Source organism: Lissotriton helveticus, chromosome 8 (genome assembly GCF_964261635.1).
Source record: "Lissotriton helveticus chromosome 8, aLisHel1.1, whole genome shotgun sequence".
Classification (NCBI taxonomy): domain Eukaryota; kingdom Metazoa; phylum Chordata; class Amphibia; order Caudata; family Salamandridae; genus Lissotriton; species Lissotriton helveticus.
Window position 1 is genome coordinate 1484181830 of NC_136069.1, and position 14418 is coordinate 1484196247.

At 44.4% G+C, this 14418-nt stretch overlaps 1 protein-coding gene across 1 annotated transcript in view; it reads right to left on the reverse strand.

Moving 5' to 3' along the window:
- Positions 1-14418, reverse strand: part of LOC144773916 (N-acetylated-alpha-linked acidic dipeptidase 2-like) — a 696330-nt gene that overhangs the window by 147671 nt on the left and 534241 nt on the right. Inside the window, exon 13 of the mRNA XM_078658978.1 lies at positions 1650-1713. Within this exon, the coding sequence (XP_078515104.1) occupies positions 1650-1713 (64 nt within the window). The remainder of the gene's footprint in view (positions 1-1649; positions 1714-14418) is intronic.

The following is a 14418-nucleotide window of genomic DNA, read 5'->3' on the forward strand; positions in this document are numbered from 1 at the left end:
ATGACACTCTATTGCATCTTTTGTTCCTCTGTCCAATTTATTAGAAACCTAGGGAGCAGTTGTTAAAATCACGCTTTGGAAAATTAATTTAAACTCCATCAAAGATGGTATGTAATGATCCAAGGGAACTGCAGAATATAATGTACAGCCAAGTAAAACAATCTGAATTAAGAGTGTAGCGCGCCTGATCCATCATAGATATATTTCTTTAGGGAGACTTAGGGGTCGATTAGGATGGCGAACAGACAAAGTCCGTCCGCCATCCTGTCTGGGGCAGGTACCGTCCGCCACAAGGGCGGAGGAACCGTGCCCCCAATTAGGATGCACTCACCACAGTGGCGGGTGCATCCCGCATTTTTAACATTGCAGCGGACGGTGCTTAAAGCACTGTCCGCCGCAATGTCAAAAATGCATGTTGTACGTTTCACAGCACAACATGACAGGCATCATGCGGTGCATGCCATGTTGTACTGTGACACGCAGTACCCCCATGTGCACCCCCCACGCCCCCCCTCCACCCTGGGGGCCCGCAATGGGCCCCCAAAGCAAGAACCGTATACCTTTTTGTGGCGGCATTACCGCCACGGAAAGGCATTCCCCTCAGCCCATCCTAATATGGCTGGAGGTGTCTGATAGACACCGCCACCATATTAGACCTTCCCGTCCCCCTCGGTCCCCCCGCCATTGTAATATGGCGGGGAGGAAACAGGTGGCGGACTGGCAAGGGTGGCAGATGGATGGCCACCGCCTGCATGGCGGTGGCGATCCATCCGCCATCCTAATGGGCCCCTTAGTTGGTAATATCAGTGTCTGAATCTTTATTCTGGAACAAATAAAATTAGGATTGATAGACTCCGTATTATATGTAACACAAATTGGCAAGGCAAATGGGTCCAGCATTGCCTGCTAGGCTTTTGACTTTGTTAATACACGATTTTTGAAAAAAGTTGTTTTGGGGAAGTTGACATCATTCTAAGAAATAATAAAAAAAAGCGGCAAAAAGGAAAAAAAAATTGTTCTCAGTAAGCTCACATTGGCAAAGTAGTCCCTTCGCACCGAAGGAGCCTGTTTGTGCTACTTATGAATCCAATGGCATAATGTTGTCACTCACAGTGAAGTCAGTCAATGGCTGATGTGAACAGACCAACTCACGCTAGTGCTGTGGTGGGTGGAAGGAAAGTGTGAATGACACAATAACAGACAACACCGGACCTAATGAAAGGACTTTACAAGTTAGCACAGGATTCGGTGACATTCCTAAAGAATTCGGCCTACAGCCCTAATCTTCTGTATGACCTTGGCACTCCTCAGTGATTTGTGACATTTTAATGCCATAATTGAGGATGTGAAAAGCACAATGTTATTCGCAGTAGAAACAACAGTTGAAATAGCACAGAAAATCCAGAACAACCGAGGCTAACAAACCCATTGGTTGCTTGATCGGATAAAGCAAGGACGCCAAAACCATGTTCTGAAGAAAAAAAAAGTTATATATTTGAAACCCCAAATAGGTAATGTTAAATAGAGGGCAAGTTGCTGGACACAATGACTATTAATCAAGTTAGTTTTTATCTTAGGAGAACATCATCACTACACAGCACACTTTAAGAATTAAATGTCTATGGTGTTCTAATCATACTTGTTAGTACCTTCTACAGAAGAGTCACTGTTGATGTAAGCAACCCCTCGATCCTGGAGGACTTTTGCTTTTTCCTGTTAATAAAAACAAGTTTAACATTTTTAGCACAAAATAACTGTTATGGTTTGATGTTTTTGCCATGAAAAGGTAAACATTATTTAGAACATTGGAATGTTGGGAGCTCCGTTGAAAACAATGGAGTGCAGCAGGCTTTTAATGGCCGGTAGAAGCCTGGTGTAGTAATATTCTAATGATGTCGTTCACAGCTCCTGCTGAGAACAAAGGCCTCACAGAGACCGAGGGTATTTCAACCCCCTCAGGCCTTTGCTTTACAAATTAGAACATTCTGCTCTCTCGGGCAGAATGTTAAATGGCATTAGAGCCCTCCGTAGCGGGCTCTACTGGCCATTAAATGCCCGCTCCCTTGTTAAAGGCCCTCACCTTAAGGCTACATTATAACATAAGAATGTTGGGAGTTCCATTGAAGACAATGGAGTGGCTCAGGTACAATGATGTCTGGTATAAGCCTTCTGCTCCAACATTTCAGTGTTTGTCTTTCTGTTTACCCCTTTTAATTTAGAAGATTCCACTGTTAGGGAATAGTCTTCCAGCTGTTCTGCCTCAGGCTATAACAGCTGTTATTGCCCAATCATTATAGGCCCTTGCCTTGCCTATAACTATGTGTGGAGAAGGAGGAGAAGGAAACATCCACGTAACATTCCATAATCTCTGCGTTCTATGTTCCGACATAACATCTGTTACGTCTGAACATCACACTTTGGTTCAATATTTTTTTTATTAGTTTAAAGAGCTTTATTGAAGTAAATAGGAACAAAGGTACAACATTGCAACATTAAAGCAATGATTGTAGGAAAATTACAAAAGATAGTATACAATATGTATGTCCATAGTAAAATGAAAAACTGATATAATTAGTATTGTCAAAAAGCAAAAAGAACAACTAGGAACAGTAATACAGAATTAGGTACCTTTGTAAATTAGCATTTAAAATTTATAAATAAAGAGAGAACATAAAGAGAGAAGAAAAGAAGGAGAAAGAAATCAACATCTATGCCAAATATACTTAATAAGAAAGTCCGATAACGGACACTATAAAAGTTCAGAAAACAAAGTGATAATATAATATCTTAACATGATGAATATAAAAAGAATAAATCACAATACTCATGACGGCTGAAAAACAAAAGTATTGTCTTTGTTACGCATTACAGGTGAGGATAAATAGTTGGTGAGTGGAGACCAAGGGTTTCCTTTCGAAGAAGTTGGTGAGAGGTGATGGCAGAAGCTCTATCCAGCCTATGATGATAACAGAGACCTTTAACGACTTGTACAGCCCTCAGCCACAGGATATAAGGCTATATAATAAAAGCCCGCACCCTTGTTATAGGTCTTTGCCAATGGCTCAGACATATCACTCGGTTCTGTGGTCTTTTAAGAGCCGTTATAGTCTTCGGCAGAAGGCTATATTGCTTAAGCACATGTTTAACATGACATATGTGGATGAGATGTTTGGATTTCATTACAAGAACGGAGGCTACATTATGCAAAGACTTTTAATGCAGTCTCCAAGCAGCCGCATGAGTCATAATACAAAGGTACCAAAAGAACATTGAAACAAGCTAAGACATGGCAACCATCTGCCTCTTTTAAATGCGGCTCCGAGCAGATAAGTAACCTCTCTCTCTCTCTCTTTGAAATGTCGTTATTTTGCTGTTCATTTTTAATTATATAGTTATAAGAGATATTGGTGGCCTAAGCCCCCCATCACCTCCCCCCCGTCCCAAACGATCTGCAATTTATACGCGGGGACATGCAAACCGGCTTTACCTTCTCCGATGTATACCGCAATGGGCCTGCCGCAGCCGAGGCATATACAGAGATAAAGTGGTTCATTGATATGAAATATTCTTCATGCTGCCTATTTAACAATCTAAACAAGTTTATGGCAAAACCTGCCTATATAACATGCTAATCAACAATACCACATTCCTATGAGAATATGCGACAGAACTCCTACTAACAGATATATATATTTCCCTTTCTTTTCATTTAGAATATTGGATTCAAGAAAGTACCAGCTATTAGTGCTAAGGACTCACTGTTTCGCATCCGCTGTTATAATTGGGTTGTATTGGAAGATTTTCCGCTTCTATAATTTAGGTGAGCATTTTAAATTTTTCTAGTAAATTAGGACTGCATGTGTGTATCAAAACTGGGGTAGAGACAAAATTGGTGAAATACCTAAATCTTTCCTTTCTGGTAACTCAGCCGCAGGATCAAGTTAAAGAGTTGTACTTTTACCATATGTTAGTAGGAGTTCTGTCGCATATTCTCATAGGAATGTGGTATTGTTGATTAGCATGTTATATAGGCAGGTTTTGCCATAAACTTGTTTAGATTGTTAAATAGGCAGCATGAAGAATATTTCATATCAGTGAACTACGATATTCACTCATTTGAGTTTGGAAATTAGGAATATTATTTATGTAGTAATCTATAGTCATAGATTTTTTTATTTTTTTATTACAGCCCTGATGATGTCCCTGTGAGGACGAAACGCGTAGGCTGTATGGAAATACATGTGATCATCATAGGAATTGTGAAAAATTTATTTTTGAATAACTGAAGTAAAGAATAAAATAAAAAAGAAGAAGCAAAACCTGCTATCAAGAGTTTCTTTGAACATGAACTTTTGTCGACATATGACGTTGAATAATATGTTGTTCTAAAATTTGAGATACTCCTTGGTTTTGTGTTTGTATTGTTGTTATAGTGGTCTGGGCGGTGGACTACTCCAAGTAGAGTGTCTAAATAAGTCTGATCAAGTACATACATTAGAATTTTTGATCTCGCTAAGTGCTTAAAATAGGTGACTCTACCGCATTGTGTAGTGTTGTTATATACAGAGATAAAGCCTGCTACGGCCAAGTCACACTAAATCCAATATTAGAGGAATTTCCCTGGGCAACAAACACGCTTCATGCATAGCTTGCCAAGGGCCTTTCCTCACCCTTCTAGATCGTCAGTTGACGATCAGCTGTTTTTTCTCCCTCATCGAAAGCGTCGCACGATAACAGTTTGTAATACAGGCCTGCCCCCTTCATTTAATCGCTCATTCTATACATATTAAAAAAAAGCCATGAAAAATGGAACAACGGTCTGACTTCAGAGCAGGCTAGCACCACTCTTCCTAATTTTGATAAGGAGGGTTTTAGACTCTTACTCCAAATAGAAATGGGGTCATGCATGTTAGAGACCCTTGGCCAGGTCATGCCTTACAAAAGACCTCTGCCCTCTCAAGAGGATGGGTCTGATGAAACCCCTTCCTATGATAATTTACCTCTGACAGGCAAACAAACAAAAAAATCTAATAATATCGAATTTACTGTCCCTGCGAGCACGGGAGGTCCTAGCGCCTCTTCTGGTATGGGGGGTCTTAGCACCTCAAAGCAAATTCGAGGTCCTCGCACCTCGAACCAGAAGGTTGTCCATAGCAACACATCATCTATGGGTGCCCATCGCGGCCCAAATATTTTGGATGCCCCTAGCGCCACGTTGTCTCATTGTGCTCAGAATATCATGGGAGACTTCAACGATGATAATTCAGACATACCTGATGAGTACATACTAGCCCTAGACGATGAGGATGTTGGCATTTTTGACACAGAGAATGAATTTCCTACTTCTTCAAAAGATAATATTCTAGACCCCATTAGGGGAAGAGATGTTTTCTCCCCTAAACTTAAAACATCCTCGTTCCTCTCAATGGTCCCCTCAGGATCATGTTTCAAAGTTTCTAAGAAATGGATTTGCTTTCCCCTTGAAAGGGAGACTAGAAATATACTTAGAGCGGAGTGCTCAAGGCCTTCTATTGACAAAAAGGCATGTCATACCCCTGATCTGGATCCTGAGCTAATAAAATTCCTCTTCAGGCTCGGGCGTGATCCTAGGAAAGGGTTAGAAAATGCATTCAAGGGCTGCCAAGACCGCCTGTTAGATGTCCTTGGCCCCCTTACTAGGATCCTTGACTCTGCAGAAGAGTGCCACCTTCATGGTACCCCTCTTAAGACCGATCTAATTAGAGGTTGGAGCAAAAGAGCCCTGATTCTTCTGGGCAATGCTAATGTGAGCATTAATGCCGAAAGGCCTAAGTTAATTCTATATAAGCTCGACCCCAAACTTTCCGACATGGCCGAGAAAGAGCCTTCTTCTAATACTAAAGTCCCCCTTTTCAGAGTAGAGCTTATCAAATCACTTGGAAAGTACATTTCCACTTTTACAGCCCTTGATAAGAACCAACATAACATTAAAAGGGTGTTTAATAATAATCTTTTTGGCAGGGCCGGAAGAAGGGGCCTTTTTTCCGGCCGATTTAGCCAGAGGCCCTATCAGAGAACCCGTGGCTTCGGAAGAGGTTATCAACAATACAACACCCCTTACTTCTATTCTCAACGCGGAAGAGGAATCCGCTCGAGAGGATCAAGATCTCGTACCTCATTCCCCTCCAATCCGTCAAGTAAGACCTCCACCCTTACCCCCTTCCCCTTCTATCCCCTTAAAGGTGGGAGGCAGACTCAAACTTTTTTCAAAAATATGAGAAGTGATAACTCAGGATCCTTGGGTCCTTTCCACTGTAAAAGGATTTATGATGGTGGAGCAGTGTGTTGCCGGTGGCAGAGGCAGCCCCCTTCACTTGGCGATATTAATTGCAGTTTCTGTGGGACACTGTGCGCGCTGTTATAACGGCGAATGTTTTTAAATAGCAATTAGGCTTTAGTTTTAAAACGCTCAGTGTGGTGAATTCTTGTGTATTTACTTCCTGCATACTAACTCTCCCTCTCCCGCCCCGGTCCGCCGCGTCCAATCATGGACGATTGATGCGGAGGGCGAGGAGGAGCCTGTACATCCGGGCTCTGGGAGCTGAGCTCAGTGCTCTAGCGACGCTGAAACTAACAAGGGTATTTAAACAGCTGGGATACCGCGCTCGCTGTGGAGCAGTGTGTTGCCGGTGGCAGAGGCAGCCCCCTTCACTTGGCGATATTAATTGCAGTTTCTGTGGGACACTGTGCGCGCTGTTATAACGGCGAATGTTTTTAAATAGCAATTAGGCTTTAGTTTTAAAACGCTCAGTGTGGTGAATTCTTGTGTATTTACTTCCTGCATACTAACTCTCCCTCTCCCGCCCCGGTCCGCCGCGTCCAATCATGGGCGATTGATGCGGAGGGCGAGGAGGAGCCTGTACATCCGGGCTCTGGGAGCTGAGCTCAGTGCTCTAGCGACGCTGAAACTAACAAGGGTATTTAAACAGCTGGGATACCGCGCTCGCTGTGGAGCAGTGTGTTGCCGGTGGCAGAGGCAGCCCCCTTCACTTGGCGATATTAATTGCAGTTTCTGTGGGACACTGTGCGCGCTGTTATAACGGCGAATGTTTTTAAATAGCAATTAGGCTTTAGTTTTAAAACGCTCAGTGTGGTGAATTCTTGTGTATTTACTTCCTGCATACTAACTCTCCCTCTCCCGCCCCGGTCCGCCGCGTCCAATCATGGACGATTGATGCGGAGGGCGAGGAGGAGCCTGTACATCCGGGCTCTGGGAGCTGAGCTCAGTGCTCTAGCGACCCCTCCCCCCTTTAGGATAAATGTGCTTCGGACAGCGTCCGCGCAGCGGACGCGTGCAGCGGGCGCGCCGGAAGCGCGCCGAAGTCGAGCCAAAGTCCAGCCCGTCTGCGCCCGTCCGCGGCCGGACGGGGCGCGGGGCTACGGACCCTGGCAGTCTGACACTAACCTCTATAAGGTATGATAGACATGCTTTACTAGCACTACAACCTGACACGTATGCTACCTGCAAGCATACCATGAGGGCCCAGTCACTCACAAAATGCAGGAGGTGTAGCTTCGATCCCCGCCCCCAAGTCCTAGATACTAGCTCCGGCCCTATCATTAAAGCAGCTCTACTGAACTGTAGATCGCTACGTAAGCATGCGCTGGAAATCTACCACTTGATTGACGACCTGAAACTTGACATCCTTTTCTTAACGGAAACCTGGCTGGATGAATATTCGGATCCGGATATCATTCAGGCGTTACCTAACGGATATTCTATAGCCAGGTTAGATAGAAAGGACGGTAGAGGTGGTGGCATCGCCATTATTACTAAAGTACCTCTCGTCTGCTCCCTTGCACACACACAGGTTGATCATAGTGAAGCTGGCATCTTCAGTATCAACACTGGTCCTAACTACTCGATATCAGGTATTCTGATATATCGCCCACCGGGCAGATTATATGATTTCACTTCCACCCTCATGGAGGTGGTCACCCATCTTGCTTTAAGGAAATCAAAACTGTTAGTTCTGGGTGACCTTAATGTTCACTTTGATGATCCTTTAGACAAAGATGCAGCTGACATATGTATGGAACTGCAATCGGTTCAAGCTGACCTTAAAAATAAAGAACCCTCACACCAACTAGGGCATCTATTAGACCCCGTCTTTGGTAACTGGCTGGGAGTGTATACTACTGATCCCATACCCATACCCTGGTCGGATCATTATATCATTCCCATCTCAATCCAACTGGAAAAAACTGAGCTCTTTCGGCAGCAGTCTCTGCGGTATAAACGCAGGAAATGGAAAAGTTTTTCCTTAGACTCCTTCACTCAAATTGTCAAGGATGAAGGTCTTCCGAAAGGAGCTGACTGTGAGGCTGCCAATGAAAGCTTGAACAATATTGTTACAAAGGCTCTGGACATTACAGCCCCTAGCCGCACTATGTCCAATGCTAGAAGGTCTCAGAAAAGTGCTCCTTGGTTCGGACAAGATCTACAGACCATGAAAACGGCCTGCAAGAAACTTGAGAGAGCCTGGCGTTACAAATTCTGTGCAGACATAAAAACACAGTATAAAACTGCACAGAAAGAATATTACAAAGCCGTCCGCCTGGCAAAAGCTGAGCACTATCACACTCGGATTACGGAAGCTGGCAACTCCTCTAGGGAATTATTCCAAATATATAAGGAGATATCCATAGTGGAGATGTCCTCCTTTATCCAAAATGACTCAGTGGAATCATGTAATAACATAGCTCAGTACTTTGCTGGTAAAATAAGTAAGATCTATACCAGTTTCTCTAAACAGGGAGCCCCGGCCGCAGATTTCGCTGAAAATGAGCAAAGTGTAAACACACCGGTCTGTCTCAAATCTTTTGAAGTCCCTCCCTATGAGATGCTGTCTAAGATGTGTAACAAGATAAAGTCGGGATCGCCCAGAGATCCGGCTCCTCCTAAAATATTGGCTGAAGCTTTCTCAGTTCTGGAACCTCACTTGAGACACTTGTTACTAACATCTTTTTCAACCGCTTGTCTCCCAGAGGAATGGAAACAGGCTATAGTGCTTCCTATTAAGAAAAAGCCCAACATCAGTGTGGACGTAATGGATAATCTACGACCCATATCCCTTTTACCGTATGTCGCCAAGTTGGCAGAAAAAATCGCTAACACCCAACTGATGGAACATCTGGAGACCCATAATGTCTTCCATAAATCCCAGTCGGGTTTTAGATCAGGGTTCTCAACGGAGACAGCCCTCCTAAGGGCCACCGAAACCCTACGTGAGGGAGCAGATGAGGGAAAGACAATGGCCCTCATCATGCTTGATCTAAGTGCCGCTTTTGACACTGTAGCACATTCCATCCTGCTACAGTGTCTAAATAAAGCTGGAATCACCAAAAAGGCACTGGGATGGCTGAAGGCTTTTTTGCTTGACAGAAGCTTTCAAGTCCAAAGGGGGAGCTTTCTCTCCGATAGGGTGAGGCTGGAGCAAGGGGTGCCCCAGGGCTCTGCCCTGAGCCCTACCCTGTTTAATCTATATATGGCCCCTCTGGCAGAGGTAGTGCAATCGTTCGGCGTGGAGCTTGTCTCCTACGCCGACGATACGCAGCTCCTTATTTCTCTGACCCAAGCCCCTTCCAAGGAAGCTGATAATTTCAATGTCTGCATGACTAAACTTGCCACTTGGATGAACGACCACTGTCTGAAACTGAACGGGACTAAGACGGAGGTCCTCATCATGGGAGGAAATGAGGCTAAATGGACGAAGGAGTGGTGGCCCAGCTGCCTTGGTCCTCTGCCCTCCCCATCCCGAGAGGCGAAGAACTTGGGTGTGTGGGTGGACAATAAACTGTCCTTTGACAGCCACATAAGAAAAACGGTGGGCAAATGCTTTGGGGTTATGAAAACTCTGAACCGTACCCTTGACCTGTTACCTATTAATTCCAGGCGTACCATGACGCAAGCACTGATAACGTCCCGTATTGATTACGGAAACGTGCTGCTCATGGGCACATCTGAGAAAAATATTAAAAAGCTTCAGGTGCTACAAAATTCGGCAGCTCGCCTGGTCTTAAGGCTCCCTCGGCGAGCTCCATCTCGCCCCTCTCTTGTAGCCCTCCATTGGCTGCCCATCAGGAAGAGGATTGATTTTAAAGCTATGCTGTGGTGCCATAAAATAATTCATCACAGAGCACCGGCCTACATGTCGGATTTGGCTACTGTCTATGAACCGAGCAGGTCGCTTAGGTCTAAAGGTATGGGTCTGCTCAGAACCACACGCCCCAAAAAGGCCAGAATGGGAGGCAAATCCTTCCGGACTTTGGCGGCCAGGAAATGGAACCTTCTTCCTGCGGATATTAGGATGGAGAATAATGAAATCCTGTTTAGGAAGAAACTAAAAACCTGCCTCTTCACTTGGTGATGGGTTTCCTCTATTCCTTCTCACACTCTCTCCACAGCGCGGGGACACGCCGGGAGGCGTCACCAGGCGCTCTACAAGCTCCTTTAAATTAAATTAAATTAAAATGATAGATTTCTTTCAAACTCCATTTCAAACTACCTTACCAAGAGACATTCCTATTTCCTTAGAGAAAGAGAAAATAGTAGAGGAGGAGATCTCCTCCATGCTTCAAACAGGTGCAATAATAGAGGTTCCTTCGGATTCTTTAACTTTCGTGACTACATTATTCCTCGTAGAGAAAAAAGGGAAAGGTTGGAGACCTGTAATAAATCTGAAAAACCTCAACAAATTTCTTGTTTACAGGCATTTCAAAATGGAGGGTATCCACCCCCTGAGAGACCTTCTCCTGAAAGAAGACTGGTTAGTAAAATTAGACTTGAAGGATGCGTATTTCACCATTCCTTTGGCCCCGATCCATCAACCATTCCTCCAATTTATGTGGAAAAATCACCTTTACCAGTTCCAAGCCCTTCCTTTCAGTCTTTCTTCCGCTCCATGGTGTTTTACAAAGGTCATAAGGGCGGTAGCCTCCTTCCTGAGAGAACGAGGTATCCCCCTTATCATCTACCTCGACGACATTCTGATAATGTCTCAAGAGCTCCAACAAATTCTCCTAGATCTGGAAACGGTCATGAACCTTCTAGAAAGCCTAGGATTCATTATCAACAAAGAAAAGTCCATCCTAACCCCCTCGAAATCTCTGGAGTTTCTGGGCTTCACTCTGGACACTTCCAAGTGTCTCCTTCTCCTACCTCCCTCCAAAATATCAAAGATCAGGAAACAGATAAGACATGTCTTAAAACAAGAAGATCTCACTTTGAGGGAACTAGCCAGACTCCTAGGTCGCCTATCTTCCTCCATTCAGGCGATTTTTCCAGGCCCTCTGAATTACCGAGCCTTGCAAAGGATAAAAGGGAGCGCTCTAAGGTCCGGTCTCTGGTACGAAGACCGAATCACACTAGATTTGGATGCCAAATCAGAACTAATCTGGTGGCTGGAAAACTTGGAAGCATGGAATGGGAAAGCAATCTTTTGTTCAGAACCAGATTTTGTTTTTGAATCGGATGCTTCCCTTCACTGTAGGGGTGCATGCCTCCTGGACCAGAACACGGGAGGGGTCTGGTCTCGGGAAGAATCATCTCGTCACATAAATTTTCTCGAACTCACCGCTGGCCTATATGCTCTTTTGAGCTTCAAACATTCTCTCCAAGGGAGGTGGGTCATTTTGAAGATGGACAATATTTCGACAGCGGCCAACATTAATCGTTTGGGAGGTACGAAGTCTGCCGACCTTTCAAACCTAGCCAAGAGACTTTGGATGTCCTGCCTAGAACACAAAATTGCCCTCAAAGAGGAATACTTCCCAGGGAAATCGAACATCTATGCCGGTTGGAATTCCAGATTCCTTTCGGGCTTCAGCTACTGGAAACTCAACGTAGCTGTTTTCGACTCGCTGAATTCGATCTGGGGTCCTTTCGAGATAGACCTTTTTGCGAGCTGTCTCACTTCTCAACTAGAGCATTACTTCAGCTGGATGCCAGACCCCGGCGCTCTAGCAGTGAACGCATTCCTTCAACCCTGGTTAGGGATCAACGCATATGATTTTACCCCATTTGCAATGATCCTGAGAGTCTTACAGAAAGTGAGACAAGACCAATGCTCTCTAGTTCTAGTAACTCCCTTCTGGCCGTCCCAGGCATGGGTCCCCACTACTCTAGAGCTAACATTCGACCTTCCCTTTCTGATACCTTCTCTAGGGAACCTCCTTACAGACGTAAACGGAGATTCCCACCTCCTGACCCAGACAGGGAGTTTGAACCTTCTTGCTTGGAGAGTGTCAGGAGATCCAACGAAGTCTCACGACTTTTGACATCGGCTGCTACTCTCCTCAGAGAGTCATGGGCGCCAGGAACTCACTACAGATACAATAACATCTGGAAATCGTGGGTTCTTTGGTGCCTAGAAAGGGATTTGGATTCCATACAGGCACCTATCGTTGATGTGGTAAACTTTCTGGCAGAACTTTTTGACAAAGGTTTAAGTTATAGATCTCTTAATTGTTATAGATCTGCTATCTCCGCAGGTCATGTTCCTGCCAACGGGAAAACAGTCGGTAAAAATGTCATCGTTTGTCGTGTAATGAAGAGTATTCTTCTGAAGAGACCTCCGACATCAAAATATGATACCCTCTTTGATGTTAACTTGATTCTAGATCTTTTCATCTCATGGCCCGACAATTCTCTTTTGAATAGAAAACTTCTCTCCATTAAACTCGCTACTCTTCTTTGCCTTATCTCTTGTCGAAGAGTTTCTTTTTTTTTTTTTTTGCAAAACCTTTATTGATCTTTCACAAAAGTACATCATTTTTGGCCTACAACCCTGGGGCCGGCCTCAAAGCAACACAGTCTCGATTTAGGATTAATATACATGTCTATATGAATGCTGACGTTGGTCGTTTGCGTTGTCGATGACGTCGCCGTTTATATAACAATATTGCAATAGTGGTCTTCCGTTTTGCACTTCTTTTTATCTTAAATTAACTAAACTAACCATAACCTGAAACTTAGAGACCTACCCATAATACGCATTGCAATCCATACATCTTAGTCTACAGTCCTTGTGGATTGATAAATAGTAACAGTTTCGTGGTACAGCGGAACCTATCAGGCAATTCATCAACATAAGAATAGATATCAATTAGATAATCAGGCCTTACGATCCCCCCACGTCTTCATCATTCAATGTGAGCAAATAATCTGTTAGATAGCACCAAATGTCTTTAGGTCTGGATTTCGCTGGCAAATTTTCCTCATACGTTATAAGCTTATCTCTGCAGCTGGACATATCTTGCATCCACCTGGACAACTTAGGCACTTTTCTACTGTGCCAGCATTGTGCAACCTGCCTTTTGGCCAATAGTAGCGAAACCGCACAGAACTTTCGTCTAGTGGATTTAAGGTGGGGTACTAGCCCCAAGAGGCAAACCTGTATCGTGCAGTCTACTTCAGAACTCAGCATAACGGAGAGGGTTCTGCTTACTTCTACCCAATAGTCCTGTACTTTTATGCAGCTCCATGCTAAGTGTAAAAAATCTGCGCCATCTATGCCGCATCTCCTGCATCTGTCCTCCATTTGACCACCAAATTTGCTCATCCGTGCGGGTGTATAATATGTTTGGTGGAGGAATTTATAATGAATGATTCTAAGGTTACCATTCGGGGTGAGGATCTGCGTTAGTGCGCATGCTTGCGTCCATTCTTGGTCTGTCAGAGGTTCCAGTAATACCCTGTCCCATCGTGTTTTGGCTTTCCCCGTGTCGTGCGGTATTTCCTCCTGTGCCTTGGAGTATAGTCTGGGTACCAAGTGTGCCGTGTCTGCCGTTGTAATAACCATTTGCAGTGTGTTCAGGCTATCAGGCTCAGTAGGGAATGAAGGGTATAATTCTTTTAAAGCACTTTTCAATCTGTGATATGTGAAGTGAAACATAGGTGATTTGTTCTGAATATATGTAAGGTCTGTAGCTTGCAGAAATTCGCCCTCGTGAAATAGATCTCCCATTTTGTCAATTCCTGCCCTCTTCAGCAACGTCATGCCCACTTTCTCCCCAGTTACTGATAGTGCCTGATGGTGATGCAGTGGCATTGCGGGTGCATATAGCGGTGTTTTATGTGCTAATTGAGCTAGTTTTTGCCAGGCTCTAACCGTCACATCTACTGAGTTAATGTCTTGTGCATGCAGTGGTTGTCTAGTGTGGGATATAACTGCTGTCAGTGGGACTGGTGCAGCGTCATCTCTTTCAATGGCGGTATGGGGGAGATATGGTATTTCGTGGTACCAATAGGCAGCATATTGCGCCTGTGCACACAGGAAATATAACAGAAAATCTGGTACTCCGAAACCTCCGCGCACATAGCGGAGACTAAGCGTCTGGAGGTCGATGCAGGCTTGTTTGCCTGCCCATATGAGTTTC